Here is a 20,142-nt window from a genome sequence, read left to right as displayed (position 1 = left end):
GCGCACAGCAAAGCCCCCGGCGCCCCATCCTCCACTGCGCCCTGAGTGGCCATGTCCTGAGCCCAGTGCCAAGCTGCCTCAGTGAGACTCAGGCTCAGCCCGTCTTCCAAGCCCAGACTGGCTCCCTCCCGCCCAGCCCCGTGCAGGGCTGCAGCAATAAGCGGAGCTTCTGCAAGGCAGCACCTGGCAGTACTTACTGACCCGAGTGGCCTACTTTGCTTGGCACTGGTGCCTCACCTTCCCTCCTCCCCTGCACAGTTGGAGCACCAGCACTGATTTCCCACTGCTGGGTGGGGGTAGGGAGAAAGCCCCGAGCTTTGCTGCACAAGAAAGAAGCGCGCCCCCCTCCAGGCTGTGCACTGTCTGGACTCTTTCCCTGCGCTCCCATTGGCTAGAATCAGCCTAATGGGAGCAGCAGGAGGCTGTGCCTGGGACTGGCATGGGTCACAAAGACTAGTAATTGCCCCCCCCACCTCCTCAGCCCGCTCCTGCCGCCCTTCCCCCAACCAGAAACCCTGCCCCCAGTCTGCTCCTACACCTTACCTCCTACAGAACTCATACCCTCAGCCCCTTTTGCACCCCAATTCCTGCCCAGATCCTGCACCCCCATCCCTATCCCATTCACTGGCAGCTCTGTCCCACACATTGAACCCCTCATTTTTGGCCCCACTCCAGAGCTTGGGGGGGCCCCACAAAATCCACTACCCCTGGAATCCCAGGAAAGTAAATGTGGCCTGAGACCTTGAACCTCAGTCCCCCTGTCCCTCCCCTCACCATGGGACTGGAGCACCAGTGAAGTGAGGTGTTTCAGTTGGGGAACACATCGATGAAAATTGGTTTTTTTTCCCTTCCCATGTGTGTGGTCCCCAACTGATTTTTTCTGTGGGTTAGTGGCCCCTGACCCAAAAAAAGATCTCCCATCCCTGTCATGAATGAAAACAATGTTGAATATGCAGAAAGGGCTGGTGGCGGCCACCCTGCTGCGGCATGAGTAGCAGGAGAGGCCATGATCCAGCTGTGGTGGACAGAAGGGGATTGGTGAGCGTATCGAGCAGGGGGTGCAGCCCCCTAGTAGCATTTAAAATTCAGACAAGGAGGTCTGAATAGGGCAACAGCTCAATTGACTTCAGCTGAGAGTAACAATTCAATTCAGACTTCCCCCAAACAACACTAAGATCATAAAGCTTTGTCAAATCTGGAAATGGACAGTCACTACAGCCTGAGACCATTTACTCTGCACTACAAATGTATACTCACTTGAATTTATATATGGGCAGTTGCAGCAATAACAAGACAGTGTAAAAGAGAATTTTTAAGTCCCACCTGATGCTACATGTGTTGTAGGAGGAATAAAATTTATAAAAGTAGAAGCTACTGTACAGTGAGCGGAGAATGATCTGAAAAACCCTGGAGATCACATGGGGTGGTATTTAGTACAGAGAGAAGGTGAAAAGTTATAAAAATTCACATATTGATTTAAAAAAAAGCAGTGAGTAAGGATGAAAGATTTACAAATGGCACATCAAAAGCTATCATCTAATCAAACAGATTACCTTTCATTCATGTCAGAAAATTAATCATAGTGAGTTAAGCCAAAAGAACAAAGGTGTTTGGAAATAAAATATGTCAAAGGATGAGAGAGAGAATCAACATGAATCTTAAACTCATCAAGAATGAGATATCCTAGTGCCCTCACAGTCAATTCGGATACAGGTTCACTAATTTAATTAAGAAAATCAAAACTGTCCTTTATCGATCATTAAACAATTAAAACAAAATGAGTGAAAAGATGGAGAGGAAAAGCGGAGGGAAGAAGAGATGAAGGAGAGTAAGACAAAACAAGGAGGGAACATCAGCAAAGGCCAGGAAATAACTACTAATCTTCGCTTCCCAGAGAGAGAGTGAGAAGCCCTGGAAGATGAATATCTGGTGGGAATATCAACATATCTACAATGTTGTAGTATTTTTTCTTGCTTCCAGGTGCTAGTCATCCATCTTGTCTGCTGCATTTGGGGTTTTGTTTTCATGTGTGCTTCTGCCTATTATTTGAGTGCATGCACATGAGAAGGAGCACAGCAATGACTTAACCACATTGTCTAGCGCATGGTTTGATCTTGTGCCCTCAGGGGAGACTGTCTGATCCTCGTGACTCCCCCCCGGAAGGCAGCGTTGCCAGGGATCAGGACTGGCTGTGAGCCTCGGCCTGCAGCTGCGCGAGTCACTGGGTCGCATGCATTCCCCTGAGAGTCGCTGGCTCGGCCCGTCCCGCGGGGCCTGCCGTGGAGCAACAGGTGTATGCTCCAGGGTGAGGAGAGGCAGCCGGTACAGCCTGGTGTGCGGTGAGGGGACAGCGGGGTGGAGGGAGAGCCCCTTCGTCTCAGCAGCGGCGCCTCGTCTCACTTGGCCTTGGCCTCTCGGTTCTGGCACTGGAATTTCTGGTGGACAACCCGCAGGGTGGTAAAGAAATTCCACATAAGTGTAAATTGGGGAATTTTGTGTTATAATTAAGTTACAGAAGTATTAACCATTGTAACATGGTCTCCTGATATGAAACGTGTTTCGGTGTGGATAGACATGTAGTTGGTCCCATTAATGAGGATGGGGCCTGATCGAGGTCAGGCTTTCTATAAGGGAAATACCAACAGAAAGGAGGCCATTTGATTATTTCCTCCCATCTAGAACTGAGGTACTAGATGAGACTAACAGTTATTCTTATGGCAAGGAGACCCGCCAGAAGCACAGAGCCCCCAGCCCATGGGAAGACATTGGTTCTGTATCTATCGCAGTGGGAACAGTGCTACTTATTGAATCAATAAAACCATTTCTGATAGCTCACACACACACAATTCTTAATGATTCTAATGGTGCACATCTGAAGAGATTACTACCCAAAGTGATCCTGGATGCATAACAGCATCTTTCAGCACATGACTGCATTATTACAACCAGGACTGCAGACATCCTCATTTTGATCCACTCCAAACCACACAAGGTTTGGTCAGCACTCAATGAAAACACAAAATCAAAAATGAATTGAAAGACCGTAAGTTTTAAAATAAAGAGCATGAAACTCTAACCTCCACCATCTTGTGCTTGTTCAGAAGCCATTGTGCATTCAACAAAGATTAGGACTGTGGATCAAGAGTATTTATTTCACTGGAGTGGACAAAACAAGACCAATTCTCTTTTCGTTGTTAGTCATGTGGAACACCACCATTGTTCACTAGCGTAAGGTGTACTGTAAAGACAGTTTGTTCTCAGTGAATATATTCAAGCATACAACTAGCAACTGTAATATTACTGGTACATGATTATGTTTACAACAAAACATAATAGTTTTTTATTTAAAATAAATTAAGAATGGAATATTTCAATTTATGTCATTTTATTTTATTTAACTGTAGTTGTGTCCTTAATTTAAACCTTCCCATTCAAATATCATTAGCTGCTAATTAAGATGTTGATCTGCAGATTATATATTTTGCAGTAGAAATTATTTGCAAGCACTTACTGGGTATTTATCAAACTGTAGAACACGTATTGGTTTAGCATAAGCATGGCACATTTAATTTATTGAAAAATCTCCCAATTCTCCACTTTTTTCCTAATGTCTAATGAATAAAAAAGGAACTAAAAATATTGTGAAATGCTAGAAAGCATCCCAAAAGAACCCCCAAAATTAAAACGAGCTATATATGACTCTGTGTACTAACAGTTGAACAGAATTGTGTTTCTCTTTTCAGTAACCTTATTTAAAATAAAATAAAATAAAACATAGCAAAGAAATCATTAACAGGGTCTGTTCCTATGTCCAGAAAGTAGATTGTCCTACTTGCCAACATAAGTAAGCTCTTGTGCCGTTAAGGTTTTTTAAGTGACTTCCTTGCTACTTAACACAAGCATTGAAATCAAAGAAATACAGTGATTACTCTATTGGTGCAAAGGATTCTGCTGCATAGGATATATTTTTATAGGACTTTTTAATATAATTTATGAATATTTGCTAGCAACATAATTGTCTTTTCTGCTGACATTTTCAAAGCAACACTGTGATTTGTTGGGTCTCCTGAGAGTCCGAGTACAAAACTGATAATTATATTAAATATACATAGACAATAACGAGTGTGTTTACATAACTATCCCCATAAATATCTGATTGAACAGCCATTGTTCTCAAACCCCTTTTAAGCAGCTCTCGGAGGAATCCAGTTCTAATGACATGATGGTTTAAAAGATGTTGCTCAGTCTTGTTCCATATTTAATTAACTTTCTTTTTTTAAACTTGTGATGGTGGAGACAATAACAAATAGCTCTGAAAAGAGAGAGCTTTGAAACATGAGTGAGATCTTGTCATGCTTTGTGCTTCACACACAGAAGATGATCTGCATGTAAGAGTTGGTAGCTTGGGACTTCCAGCTTCCTCAGGGAGTCCATTACTAGAGCATTCACAGTTCACTAATAAATAATAATAATAAATAATAATAATAATAATATAATGAAAAACCCTCATATACATAAAAATAAAGGAAGTGAAAGTATGGGCGGGGAGGGGGGAGAAGCCCTATGTATTGAATGGATTCAGTAAAATGCCTCATTTGTTCATGCTACAGATCCAGTGGAGCAAGCTTTTAAAAGAGAATGGTACATTTACCACTAAGACATGAAGACTCTTTGAACATTAATTGAGCAATAATGAATGAATGAATACATTAGATTGGAATCAAGGTTACATTTCTGAATTTGTGGACAGGATCATTCAAAGGAGTCCTTCCCTCACTTTACAGTAGCACACTGTTTTCACACTGAGCTATATCTAATTGTCGCCAATTATGATTAATTTACTATTAGGTGTCTTGGTTGTCACAATATTAACAGTTGTAAGTCTTTCCCTTTGCAGCCTGTGTGAATCTGTTGTGACATCTCAATAAAGCAGAATTCAATCAAGGTGTGAATGAATTGTTAATCTTGTTATAAATAGAAGGTACCATATGTCAGTATGTAAAGGTTGTCTCCCCCTCCCTTTCGTTGAGGACAATGGTAGTGAAACAAAGCAAAAGCAAAAGAACATGCGTAGATAGTTCATCACGTCAGGATTGTAACAATGGTCAATAAAACATGGAATGGATTCTATACTGGATTCTGTCATATAAAAACAGTTAATAAACATTGGCCTGTTTTAGGATTCTCTTTGTGCTATTTTTCTTCACAACTGTTGACCTTTCTTTATACAAGGGTTTCTCAAATGAGGAAAAGCTGTGAGAATATTGTTCTGGTAGTACATCAAAGAAGTTATCATAATGCAAGTGTTCATTCTCTTATTATTTAAGCACCTAAATACAGATGTATATATGAAATTTTTGATAAAAGTTCTTATACTGAGAAGTTCAGAATCATAAAGGCTAGCGACTGATCCAAGGTCATCCTTTTGTGTAGACAAACCACTAGTGTACTTCCTCAAAAGTCCTGTGCGCAGAATGTTACCTGCAATATAAATTGTATATGTATTCTCCCTTCAGCTGGAGCAATTATGGACTGACCATTTCATTAGACTATCACAGTAAAACTCATGTCCCTTAGAAAAGATGGGATTAAAGCCTGGGTCTCAGAGGTAAGGGGATAGTTTGTCCATCAATCTAGCACACATCCGTGAGAAAGATTTCCCCCTTTCACATTCTAGTGACCAGTTTCAGAACGGGCTCGTTGCAGCTCTTGCTGACCCAAGCGGACATATAGCATGTCGTAGTTTAAAGTACGCACACAGAACCTTGAATATTAAGCAAGATGATATGTCTCTTGCTGTTTTTGTAAACGCTGTGATAAATCCCTACAGAAAACTCAATTCTCACTGGGAAGTTTGAATGTCTTCCGTAATCTGTTTAAACAGCTTTTTAGGCATCACCAACAAACCTGTTTCTCACAAAAAGGTAAGTGGATTCCAGCACTTGATACTAGCAACCAGCTCTGAGAATCCATCTGGGAGTGAGTGTGACCATAAGACCTTCCTATTCCCCAGCACTAAACCTCAGGGAGAATTGATGCATAAAGCCATCTTCACATTTGCTGTTGATTTGTTTACTGTTACTGTATTTACATAACTAGAAATTCAACATCTTAGCATGTTTTGCAAGCTGTCATGATATGAGATGATAGTAATACGCTGTGTTGTGCTTGCTAACATATTTTTGACATATTTTAGCTTTTGATTATAAGATTGCATCTTTCCCAGCTACCATCTGTCTCAACTCAGTGGCACTCTGGCATTTACAAAAACAGTAGGGTGTAATATTTCTTATATATTTGAACTCTACTAGAAACATGCTATTTTCAGCCTTTACCAATATGTCATGCTTTCACACATGAAGGCTGAAATGTCTGAGATCTTTTAAGGTATCTGTCAGGAATAAAGAACTTATCATCACATCCAATTTGGCTGAGATGAGTAATATATTAATGAGAATGAAAATGGAATCAGTTTCTGACTTATAAATAGATCTGGCATTTTACATGCCTTGTGTACTGTTGCCCGTATTTATCCTTTTGTCAGTACAAATGAGAATATCATACAAAATCCAGGAATTTCTTTTTTGTACTTGGCAAAATGTGCATAGCATTCTTGAGGCTGGAGTTTTAAATGGAACACATTTTTCTTGGAGTATCTGGCAACTAGAGACTTTTGTACTTGCTTCTACCCTCTTCACTCTCCAACCCTGGAGAATCAAAACGTGATAGTCAGCAAACTGAAAATCACACTTTATATCTACACAGACAGCATTAGGCCACCAGTACGGCCATTTGGACTGCTTTGATATGCAATTCTAAGACCACAGTATTTCAGCAAAACTAGGTTCAATAGGATGAATCCAGCAACTCACGCAAATGGTTATACAAAGCCTACATATCTAAAGTATGTTGTTGGCATGAATTCTCAGATAAGCTGGAGCAGTGTTTGGCACGCCAATGGGCATATGTGGTTCTGCTTTCCCCTTCTCCACAATATTAAAAGCTGCCACGGACAAAGTCAGTCCTCAGACAAGGCTAAATTACATCAGCTAATAAGGACCTTAGTGGACATGGTGTTGGTGGAAATCCCTGTATTGCAGCATGCTCTCTAGCTAGTATGTTCCCCTTCCACCATCCTTGATAGCAGAAAGAGTAAGGGACTTCAGGGTTAGAGAATTAGTCTCAGCATTGGGGTCAGAATTGAGGTCATTCCTGGTTCTGAATCCTATACTCAGATTATTAGGTTGCAAGCTTGGTTTGTATCACATGTGAATCAGAATCATAGAGCTAGAAGAGACCTCACAAGGCCATCAAGTCCAGTCTCCTGCCCAAGGCAGGACCAATCCCAACTAAATCTATGTAAATATGTAAATAATTGCTGCATACTTGAGGTTATTAGAAAGTTTGGATAAATTGTGACCCATGAGGAGCCAGAGCATCCAGCAAACTGAATGCTGACTTTGCTAATCGGAAAAAAACCAGTGGATGTTTTCTTCAAGTGCATGTTTCAATTGCAGTGATGCAACAGATATGTTTTAATAGTACTGTAATAAGAAAAAGAAAAGACACAATTGCACTTGTACATAATGGTAAACTGAATTTATTTCCTCTTGGAAAACAATTCCAGTAATCTCCAGGTTCAGACCGCAGAGTAAACATTAATAACAGTAACATACAGGTTAGTTCAACTGAGTCAAGAATTTGGCTGTGCGAAATCATTAAGGAAAGTCTTGAACACTCAAAGCTTCAAATGGTATTCAGGAAAAAAAAAGTTTCTTTGACAATCTACGTAACAACTATTGCATATATGGTAATGCTATCTGTCATATCGCAAGGCTTACAAATATATATATGGGCCTTATTCAGCGGTGGGTTCCTGCTTTGTGAGAAAGTCTTTTCATGTTTTTTTGCAAGAATCTTCAGCAATAAAAAATAGTCTTGGATTCATCCGTTTGTATACCAAAAGAGAGAGATTCTAGACTTAAGTTTAAATGAAAGGAATACCAAACAGCTGTAGTATAACATAGCTATTTTCCCCCTCTTTCTTGAAAATGACATTTTCTTAAGCCTTTTTCCTCACACATTATTATTTTTTATCTTTCTTGAATAGGGCCCAAGTCCACTTGTCTTTATAAGACCATTTTAGTATCAGACAACATAATACATGTGCAACACTTTATATACAGGAAGTCTATCCGGTGCTCAAAAGTTCAAACACATGAACATCCAACAGTTTTGATAATACAAGTTTTATGGTACAATACAATGTTTCTGAAAAATATACATTAACAATGAAAGTTTCGTGCAAAGAGTAAAACGTGTTCCCTTTTTGTGCCACAAAGGATTCTCCTGAAGAGACGGGCATTGCACTAACTGCTATGTTGGGTCATCGTATGATTCTGAAAAAAAAATTAAACACGTGACTTAGTTGCAGTCTTGGTGATACTACAAGAAAAAGCTGCATTAACAATGCTACCAGCTGAATATATTATGCTGTATACAAGAGGAACATGTGCGCCATCTCTCTTTTAAATGGCCTAGAGAATCTTTGCTGTTAAAAGATGAGGCTTTTTGCTCTGCAATTTTGCATTGGTATCATTTCTGTAAATTACATGAATAGCTGTTGAATACTTCACGGTGCATTAGAGCAAATTCTGCCCTGTTGAAACTGAACACAACTTTATTGGCTTCAGTACCTCCTCTCACAGTTATGGATTTAGCCCACAACATGTAATGAGACACACATTTCCTTCTCATATATGGCCTTATGGCTTACACACTAGAAATACTATAATTTTAGCATTTTTACTAGAAAAGACAGCCAGACAACCCACATCTCTACCCCACAATTAATAGCACATATTTTAAAGAAGGAGGGGAGTTGCCCACCAAAGCACTCACTTGGCTGTCTGGCAAGCAGTTTGGGCAGCCAGAATCATCCTTCTACCTACTAAAGAACATCTTAACCCTTGTTTTCTGAAGTGAATTCCGGAAACGGAAGTTCTCTATTTATCCACAGAAAGAATTCAAAGAGGGCAGTAGCAATGCAAGCTTCCCTACACCAACCCCTAATGCAAAGGGATCACCACAACCTGATAAGATGCTACATCAGTCACTGTGCTTCCTAAACTGTGCAGTCCTCTCCTTTTGTTTCATGAGCTTTAATCTATGTACAGATTCTTCTGGACTACAGCATTTTAAAACTAACCTATTCCCAAAAGATGCACAGCATTTTCAGGGAAGCGAACCTCACTGCAGGAGTCACCCCTGAAGATAAACAAATTACAGCCACAGCAAAGAAAAGGTGAATATTGTGTGAGTCCGTGTTAATCTAACAATACAGTATAACACACACACACACACACACACACACACACACACACACACACACACACACACACACACACACACACACACACACACACACACGTTCATGGGACATTTGGCAAGAAAAGGAATTCTCTCGGGGTAAAACTGAGGAATTTTTAAAGTAGTGCTTGTCTCAAGATGAAAAGGAAAATGACCCAGGGACACTTGGAAACATGTTTTCCAGATGTGAATGCAAAATTACTCAGTGCTGATAACAGGGACTCCAGACCCACCAAGGTCAGAGGCTTAAAAAGAAATTATTATTTCATTTGATTTCATATGGCATCTTCCATAAACTCATCTCAAAGTGCTGTAAAGCAGGAACAGTTGCAGACTAAAATGTTGGTTGTTCACAGGCAACAAATTCTGACTTTAAACCACAAAAGCAAGAGGATTAAAACTTTAGTCAGACTGCCCTTTTGTCATCCCGATGTATCCACTATTGCACTGCTTATATTACATAACAGCATCTGAAACCCTGCAGTACCTGGAAACACTAGGACAAGATAAACATGGAGTGACAACCTCAATTTTGATTTTCTTGCTTTGAGTGGTTAATGTCAGTCACATTGTCACCTTGAAGAGAGATTTTGGGAATTTCTTTTGTTTTTGATCTAATGAGAGTGTGCGTCAGTCATCTCCTGCTTTTTGACTGTCGGAGTGACATATAATCAGTTTTGGGTCTGGAAGAGCCGCGCAGCCGTTGGTGAAACAATTGAAAGGAGCTTTACGTGTGTGCTCAGTGCTTCGACTGCAATATGATTTTTTATTAAAAAATAAAAAGGCACAAAAGCGAGAGACAAAACAAACCATGAAATGGGACCCATTCGCTCAGTGTTCTAGATGATACCACCTGGCACACAACGGAGGTTCTCAAGAGATAATGAAGACATAAACTCGGAAAAAAAGTGGCATGAGAAAAATGCCGAACAGAACAGGACACAACAAGCACAGTTCCCAATGCAAAGAGTGGGGCACTGTCAGCCTTCATCAAGCAGTTGTACCTATTTTAAAGAGTTAAACAGCATGCAATTGGTCAAGTTCTCCAAAGCAATTAGTGCTTCCAAAATGTATTTTGAGGCAACAATTAATTAGGGAGAAATACATAAACAATAGACAGGCTATTTCATAAACTAAATCTGAAAGCACATCACAGGCAAGACAAGCAGGCAACAGATGGGAGGGTAGAGATAAGAAAAGGAGGAAAATTCTGTAATCCCACAGAGAGCCATATTCCATCCTACAAAAAGCCATCTATTGGAGACCCCATGTCTAAGTGACTGAAAATTACAAACATTAATCCCAGTTATGAACTGTTTTTTTTAAGGGGGTTTAAAAATTTAGGGCAAAATTTTTCTGTATTATCCACACAGCAGATCTCAATGTTGATATTCTGCTCTCCCTATGTGCACAGAATTCCCACTTTCATAACAGTGTGAGTTCCCGCTTGTGGGGAAAACAGAATATGGAACTCCCATTGACAGGAACATGAGAGTCCTGTACATACAGGGAGAGCAGAATATTAATGCTGAGATCTGCTGTGTGAGTATGCCAGTAGAATCTGCCCTTACCAGAAGACACAGTACACGTTTAAGAGAGAAGTTTAAAAAATCCTTATTTTGGAAATTTACTAGAGCAAATATCTTTCCTGAATTTAGAGCAATTGAGGTGTTTGTTTTTGCTAAACATGTAATTCAACTAATGCGCTGAAGACATCACGTATTACTATCCCCTTTCACCACAATAAAGACACATGTTTTCCTTTAAGTACAAAGTACAGTCCCTCTGTGAAGCAAAAATTTTGATCTGATACTTAGCAGTAGAAAGAGAAAAAATATTTTTTCCAACACATCCTCACCAGCGGGTAGAGTAACATTTTCAAAGGGCCTCAGATTTCATGATGAAAAACTGGGCTTGCACGCACAAGAATATTGGCAGCCCATTCTGCCACAGCATCTATTACTTGCAATAAAAACCAAACGAACTAGGACCGATGTTTACAAACCCCAACTTCCCGACCTGGATTTTATTTAGGAAACATTTACAAGACCTTGGCTTCAACATACTTCACAGATAAAATTCTTTTAAAACCTAATTACCTGGTTTCTAGAGATTCAGATATCGCTTGCCAACCCAGCGACACAAACCCAGAATCTCTACTCCCAATGAGCTGCTTTAGACTACACCTTTTTCCATGAGTAGAAAGCCTTGGGAAATACCTATACATAGTGCTATAAAGTTAAAATCATATCCAAATTTCACTACAATAGTGGGTAGAGAAATCTCTGCAAAGAGAACAGGGTTGTTTTGTAGAAACTGTTAAGACAGTAGAAAGTAATATTTTTCTGTTGTTTGGTATCGCTCTCTCTATATATATCTCAAATAAAAAACAGACGTACCAGCTAGCAAAAAATGCCATCCATTCCACTACACCCAGTGAAGAAAAAAAAATCCAGTGATTCACTATGTCATTGGATCTCTAATGCAAACTGCAATTGCATTCAATTTAAATGCGATGTTTTTTAACAAGACGAAATAGGACACAATTGTACCTTAGAAGCTGTACAAGAAGGGTACAAATAAAGAAATCTAAAGATTAAATGTGGATGTCTTCCTTCAACAGATGGTGACAGTACCACAGCAGCATGTTATTTTTTCCTTAGTTCAAGAACACAAACATCCGTAATCAATCATCACTGATTAACTAATTATGGTACACTGTATGTTATCATATATATGGAATCCTTTATCTGCACACATTAAGGATAATCTTTATTTTATTTTTTCATAAACCCCCTGCATTTCAATACAGTTTCAGATTGTAAAGAAGAATTCTACATTACTATCAACCTTTAAGCACTACTTTTTTTTTTTTTTTAAACAAAAGCAATTGGTTTCCAACAGGCTGGATAATAAGTCTTTTGACCTGCATTCTTCTCTGACCCATTAAGGTCACCCCTGTGCTCGGGCATATAGCTGACTTAGGAAATGCCTACAAGTCCTGCATTTCATCTCCTGCCCACTCAAAATAAAGCTTTCTTTAAATGTGTCTGTACGGGTCCCTGAAGACCAGGAAGGCATCCCTGTAGTGGGCAATGGAGGGACAGAAGCTTCTGCCTTTATTAATGAATGCAGACCATTATGAGTCTGGCTGGCTCCTGCACTGTTCCCAGAAGCATATACTGTACGTGACTTAAAATGCTAGAATATTGACACAAAGCGAGCTGGGCACCCCTAAGGAAAATTACTCCTTGGATATAATGTAGGCTCGTAACAGCTATTAGAGTACAAAATAAAACCCTCCGGGATCAAACTGACATATACCGCATTCTACCTACTCCTCAAACATTAGAAGAATTTCTTTGTGAAGGCATTCTCAAGGACAGCATTAAACTGACTTTTGTAGCAATTTGCAACAGCTTTTTGGCTTACAGCTTTTAGTACTAAATCTCTAGTTAGAATCAATATAAGTACTATATCTTCCACATTAATCAATACATTTGGTTCAATACACGTTCTATTAAATTATACTTTCTAATCAAGATTTTCTGCTTCTCTCTCTTGCTTTTTATTCCAAACTTCTTATCTTGTACCACAGTTTCCAAACTGTCCAAAGCTAACAACAGGACTTTGGCTTTTCTAGAATGGTTGGGGCAGATGGAGCCAGGGGAGTTAGAGGAAGGTTATAATGGCAAACCAAGCAAAACCTTAATTAGAATGTTAATGCCAAATCATGAATTCAATTCCACAGTGTCAACATGGTTTCTTGAACTTCAGTCTGATACTTCATCACTTTACGTGGTATTGATACCTGTTACTCTACGCTCCACACTATCCAAAAGATAAAACAATGAACACACTGCAGAAAAAAAGCCGTAAGAACGTTCAAAAACTTCAGAAACAAACCAATGTCAGAAAAACTCTGAGAAAAGGCAAGTTTTGCTATCCTTCCTTGACCTAGGGCAGTGGACTCCAACCTTTATGAGCACAAGATCACTTTTTGAATTTAAGTGCAATCCAAGATCTACCTCAAATATAAATACCCTTGCCACACCTCCTTCTCCAAGGCTCTACCCCTGCTCACTCCATCCTCCCTCACTTTCATCAGGCTGGGGCAGAGGGTTGGGGTGCAGGCTCTGGTCTTAGATTAAGGGACCTGGAGTGTGAGAGGGTCTCTGAGAGACTCTTGGGGCAGGCATTTGGGATGTAGGAGGGGGTTCTAGGTGCAGGCTCTAGGACAGGGTTTGGGGGCTAGGGCAGGGCTTTAGGGTGCAGGAGGGGGTTCATGACTGGGATAGAGTTTGGGATGTGGGCTCCAGCTGGGCACTGCTGTTGGCTCCTGGGTGGTGGTGCAGTGGGGCTAAGGAAGGCTCACACCTGTCCTGGCCCTGGACCACTCCCTAAAGCAGCTAGAAAACTCCAACCCAAGTCCTGTTGTGGCCCCTTTCTGCTCTGTGGAGAAAGGATACAGAGTGGGAGGGGGGCACTTGACTGTTGTATCCCTCGTTTCCCTCCCCCGCCCTACACATCAAGCAGGAGGCTCCCATAGAGAGGGGCAGCGCCAAAGCAAAGGGCAAGAGATGTGCAGCAGTAGGAGAAGGGGCAGCTGAAGTGCCAGAACTTGATAGCCTCTTGGCCAAACCTGTCAGGATCACTAGTCAAAGGCATCAAGATCTACCAGTAGATCTTGATCTATTGGTTGGTGACTGCTCCCCTGGGGTGCTTATGTATTGCAGTAGACTTCAGAGCCCCGTTCCATTGTATATCACTACATACCCTGAATGGGTTTTTTTTTTTGCCAATTAACTGCAATTGATTGATGATTCCTGAGAACATAGACTGAGGAGATATTTAGATTTGAAAAATACTCAAATCGGTGGTTCTCAAACTTTTTGGCCTGTGGCCCAGTCCCCTCAACACAGACCTTTCCACAGACCACCAGCCAACCACTCATGATGACAAAATGGAGGGGATGGGAAGGGGTGGGAGTGCAGGGTCCAGCCAGGAGGTAAGGTGCAGGAGCAGGCTGAGAGTGGGGGTGGGTGGAAAGGAAGTAGGGTGCAGGAGTGTGGTGGGGGCGTACGGTGGAAGGGGTGCGGAAGGGTGATGGGGGATATGAGGTCTGGGAATGAGAGAGGCACTTAACTGGTTCTGTGCCTCTTGCCACTCTCAGGCACTGCCTCCCAGTTGCTCCCATTGATTTCAGCCAATGGAAACAGTGGGGAAAGCCTTCAGGTGAGCGGTTTCCTGTGCTGCCATTCCCCAGTTGAGGGGAGTGCCAGCGCATGGAGATGCTTCCTTACCCGGCAAGCTGGATCCAGCCCGTGAGTCTCGCCTCCTCCCCAGCAGCGGGAAGCTGGTGCTGCTGTTCCATGCTCATGGTAGGGAGGGTGGCCTGGAGAACCAGCACAGGCTCCCCGCTGCAGGAGGGAGGGGTGAGCCCCAAGCCAGCAGCCCACCTGCAAGATGGTCCACGGATCACACTTTGAGAGCCACCAACTTCAATATGCCCTAATAATTCAGATGCAAAAAGAGTACTGTCCAATCTTACTTAGCTAAGATCTTTGTGGGTATTTGAAACAGCTGGATAAAAAGTGTTTCTAACAACATGAATGATGCACGCTACTACATTTCTGTTAGACTTGGTGAATGAGGTATGGAAATGCAAAGTAGAAACAGTAACCGTATAAAGCCATTGCACTCTTTTGCCATTGTCCTGCAGATCTGATGCATTGCATTGATGTCCCTGGCTTACAAAGATGTAGCTTTTCTTTCACTCATCTCAGTGTAATGACTGCAAATTTGCACAGAAACAGTTGCATTTTCTTTTGACATTTAACATAGTTTGCAATAAAATATAAACCTTTCTGGGCAGTTCTGTTTCACCATTAAAGGAAAAGGTGAAATAACATAAAAAAGAGACTTAGAGAAAATTATAGAATTTAAAGACATAGAAGACTTATTAGAGAAAATTATAGAATTTAAAGACATAGAAGACTTATTTATCTATCCACTCTGACAATGGAGGTTTATTGCCTACAATATAATTTCAAATGTTTTGCCTGGTCCAGTTTTAATTAGTGCTCTCAACACATCCCTTGGAATACTATTTCATAGACCTCATGGTTAGGAAATTTTTCCTGATGTTCACCCTGGGATAGGAAACGACTGATCCAGCCCAAAATCATGTATTCAAGAAGACCTCCTTATCCAGGAGCTAGATTTAGACAAATACTTATGCCATTTCAAAGCAACTAAAAGAAGTAAATGGAACCTATGCATATACCCATAACCTGGACATGCTTACATGGCATCAACAATTCTCCTGATTCCCATCAGCCCATAGCCTATCAAAAGATAATCTAAAAATAAATGACCGCCTCCAAATGTTAAATAATTATGTCTGAACCCTTAAAATTAAAAAATACGTCCATATAATGGTAGCTACTCATTAGAACGACATCTGATTTCCAAATGACAACACTTGGAAAATGGATCCATTCTTGGGAGCTGGAGGTTCAGCCTGGGTTTGAGTGAGTTCAGTCCTGGAAAGATAATGTGGCATTGCCTGTTAAACAAAGGCAAAGAGCAAGAAGCCAGCAGGAGGGTTTTGCAACAGAGAATAGGGAGATTTCAGGCGAGTCATAGGCTTCTGACGGGTAACTACTCTGTTCAGCACTCCAGAGCTGTGGATAGAGGAGGAGCAGTATTGCTGTCTTTTGTGATAAAGTTTTAACATGATTTAGAAAAAGGAAACTGAAGGCTCAGCCAGGCTGAAGATCAGTATCCCAAGTTTGAACCTAATTTGAACCTACCACACAATTTAAACTTTGAAAACTTTCCAATGGGGAAAAAATATGCTTGGTGTGAACTACAATAGAGATATTTCCACTATACTGAGTCTGCTCCTGCGAGGAGCTGTGCACCCTCAAATCCCAGAGATGGAGAAGGAACTGAAGAGTGCTCATCACTTTGCAGAAAGAGGCTCTTGTCAGCTATGATGAGCAATGAAAGATAGTCCTACCTCATGAATAGGGATATAAAGGTGTACCCGGTTACTCTTGCCTTACTGGCATGCTTACCAGGATAACCGGTTAATGGGCCTATGGCCAGGTTGGAGCAGCCCCCTGCCCACGGTGAAGTGTAAGCAGCCCCGCACATGTGGCACGGTGCAACGGGCCCAGCCCAGCAGCTCCCAGTCCGTGGCATGATGACCCTTGCCCGGCACGGCTGGAGCAGCCTACCTGGGGCAGAGGGCACTCCAGCCTGTGCAGGATCACCATGCCGCAAATGGGGGCACTTCAGCCTGACAGGATCCACCATGCTGTAGTGTGATGCAGCAGGCCAGTTAACCAGTTAAATATACAGTTGAACCAGTTAATGTTTTAAATGGGATTTTGCGCCCCCTACTCAATGAGTGACCACTGTTAACAATGACAATTTGGAAAAGTTCCTGATGAATTACAATTGCTCAAACAACTTACTTCAATGGAGCTGTTTATATGTTTCTGCATTACATCATAGTGATTCAGAAATAGCACTGCTGGTAATTATTCAGTGCTTTCATGTCTACAGCCAAGTCTTGCACATTCGGACTGTCATATCTTAAAATCTCGAGAAGACAAAATCACAAAAAGCACTAAGTGGATAGGACCAACTGGGGATGCATTTTGAAATTTAAAAATGCAACACTTCTACGTTTCTTCAGTAATTTTCTGAAAGCTAATACAGGTTGAACCTCTCTCAACCGGGACTCCCTGTTGCTGGACCAGAGAAACCAGAGGCAAAAGTCCTGTGGGGGTCAGGAACCCAACCAGGCTGGCTGCAGGGAGGCCAGCAACTGGGAGCGGGAGTCCGGGTGAGCCAGTGGCAGGGTGGCTGGAACACCAGAGGGGTCCAACAGGTAGCAGTCTGCTGTGGTGGGGCCAGGAGCCCCAGCAGTGGGACTGTGAGGATTCCACAGCAGGGCTGGCGGAGCCAGAAGTCCCAGTAACAAGGCTGGTGCTGTCCCGGTAGGTCTGACAGGGTTGGGAACCCCTGCAGCTGAGCAGCAGTCTGCCGTAGAGGAGTAGACGGGAGTCCTAGCGGTGGGCCTGCAGGCTGGCGGGGCCGGGAGCTCTGGCGGCAGGGCAGCTGTTTACTACAGCGAAGCCGAGAACCCCAGTGGTGGGATTGTGGGCTGCTGTGGCAGGGCAGCAGGGATGGATGCATGCGGGGAACCGGCCAGGAGCAGAGCCAGCATGGAGGGCCGGTGGCAAGGGGGGCAGAAATAACCCCCCCGCTTATCTGCCAAAATCCCTCCTTCGGAACCACTCAGGTCCCAAGGGAGCTGAACCAGGGAGGTCCAACTTGTAGTAAAATATCACTGATGAGCTGACCTCTGGTGGGGATTTACAGAGCCCGGGGCTCTGGCTGCTGCTGTAGCTCCTATGAATCACTGGGCCCTGGGGCAACTGTCCTCTTTGTCCCCTTCTCACCTCTGTCAGCAGGCCTGACTATGATCATAATTGTCTTGCTATGAATAAATACATTCTCCGTTGAAACTAATAGAGTTATCAAAACCGGTATTAGGGAGAAGAGAATCAGGTCTGAATCAACTAGAAAAAAAAATATTTTGCACACGTGTGAGCTGATACTTTTAGCAAAGAAAAACTACAACCCCAAAGTCAGGAAGGGACACCCTGGATTCTTTCCACTATGGCAGACACAGTCACACAAAAGAGGAAACAGAAGCCATAACGGAATGATTCCACATTTGTCTGCAGCTACAGTATAGTAGCTTTGATAGGCAATGGTACCTAATAAGATAGTCAGGGATTAAGTTAGTGTTTTACAGACAAATGTGTTTTTGTGCCAGTTTGTTGCTGTTTTATTTTTTTTTACTTGTAATGTTTAATTTATTATGCTGGTGCTTTCTAAACTAGAACATCTGTAAACAAGTTTAAGAATGACCTCCCTCCTATTTTACATCCACAAGTGGTGCTCCTTTCTCGTGCTGAAATTTTAGATATCGTAACAACAACAAAATCTGTGTGGAGTGGAGGGGGAGGAGGGAAAGGAGACACCTTGCCTGACAACATAATGTGTTCCTCTTACGTGAATGCACATTTCCAATTTGCCCAGCTCTGAGTACAGAACTGACTCCTGGTACTAGAACTACAGTATGTACATACTCTTTATAGGTCAAACCCAATTAAACAAACTACTACTAAATATTTAACAGCTCAGTGTAGTAATTAGTGACAAATAACAGAGGCTTACGTTGACAATTGCACAGTAACATTTCCAACAGGACATTTCTCATTTCCTTCTCTTGTTTTCTTTTGCTTGCTGAATTCTGATAAGTCTTTTTCATGATTAAGCAGACAATGAATGTTATTTTCTGCACGTCTATTGAGTCAGTCGTGTGTTTCTTTACATGTTATCAGAAGAGTGTTCCTGTGGCCCTTTCCCTTCCCCAACTTCCATTCTGTTTGTTCTAGTTTAAAGCAGAATGACTACTAACTTCTGGATCAGTGCATTGATTTCAAATCCTAAACTGACTGGCAGGCCTTGAATTTAAACTCCTGTCCATAGGATTCCAAAGGTCATCCAATTGAAATGGAGGGGAAGCACATACAGCTGTGATTTATATGCAAAGGGCAACCTTTAAAACAATGATTTCCAGTTACCACAAGTGCACATACAAGCATTCCTCTGGATAAGATTACAAATAAACAGTACCCATTAAGAACGGTTTCTTCATATGTGAAAGAGAAAAAAAAAACACTGTAACTTGCCTGTATTCCTTTATTATTTACACAAATCTATACATACAAACACACCACCAGTCCATAGATCACTGTGTTCACTCCACTACTTTGTGCCATACCCACAGTATATTGTGCTTATGGTTATCGAGTGACAAAAAGGAGCTCAGAACTTAGATTTTGCATATATTATCTTTGAGCATACAATACCCCCTCCACCAGGGCCACTCAACTTTGGAAGCCCTGGGGGACACAATGAAATTCACAGCACATGCCAACTTAAGTGTGGTTGTATGTATATGCAAATATATGCAAATAGCTTCTTTCACACTGATGGGCATGAATACAAAGATTAAGGCAAGACTGCACAACACTCAGGCCCCATTCAAGTCAGTTCTGCTGATATTAATAAAATGCAATATTTACCCAACTTTCACCCATATGACAGCACTTTTTATGAGCAATGACAGTCCAGAAATTTAACTACTATAATGCATCTCAACAGAAGACCATTATATTGACTTGCCATTGCGGAGCATGTTCCCAGTGGAGGCCATATTCAAAGGATCCCATCCACGGGCCGTGTGTTGAGTCCCGCGTAAACCCAAACCGCACCACGAGCAGCAAACAAACATTCCCTGGGCCGCATGCGCTTAGTAGCCCTGCCCTACTCTAACATTTAGCTCAGCTAAGGATATACATTCCCAAAAGATAACAGGAAAAAAAAAGGTAGAGAGCATACAGAGTTTCACTGAAGTAAAGGTAAATGATATTTCAAGGAGTCAAACTTTCATTCGACAACAATCAGCCTTTAATTTCTCAGGTAAGGCTGCACCATCTCCACATTTGCACATGGAAATCAGCTCTGAAGGCGGTGCACTAATCACAAGGCATGCATGATGTTTTCAGATACTACAGAACTGTACTTTTGGGGTCAGTGAATGAAACACAGCCACCAGGTGAGGTTGTCTTTTTAGGTGGAAAAAGATAAATAACTGTAGACACCATTTATACTCAGCAGCCA

General features: G+C 41.8%; 1 protein-coding gene across 9 annotated transcripts in view; it reads right to left on the bottom strand.

Annotated features, from left to right (window-relative positions):
* Positions 1-7,584: 7,584 nt before the first annotated feature.
* Positions 7,585-20,142, bottom strand: part of ZNF521 (zinc finger protein 521) — a 281,530-nt gene continuing 268,972 nt past the window's right edge. For all 9 annotated transcript variants that reach the window (XM_075920829.2, XM_075920828.2, XM_075920825.2 and 6 more), the window contains one exon: positions 7,585-8,399. In XM_075920829.2, the coding sequence (XP_075776944.1) occupies positions 8,370-8,399 (30 nt within the window). In that variant the 3' untranslated portion in view covers positions 7,585-8,369. The remainder of the gene's footprint in view (positions 8,400-20,142) is intronic.

This window comes from Pelodiscus sinensis, chromosome 2 (genome assembly GCF_052426305.1).
Source record: "Pelodiscus sinensis isolate ZL-2025 chromosome 2, ASM5242630v1, whole genome shotgun sequence".
Lineage (NCBI taxonomy): Eukaryota > Metazoa > Chordata > Testudines > Trionychidae > Pelodiscus > Pelodiscus sinensis.
This window is presented reverse-complemented; position numbering and strand designations above follow the sequence as displayed.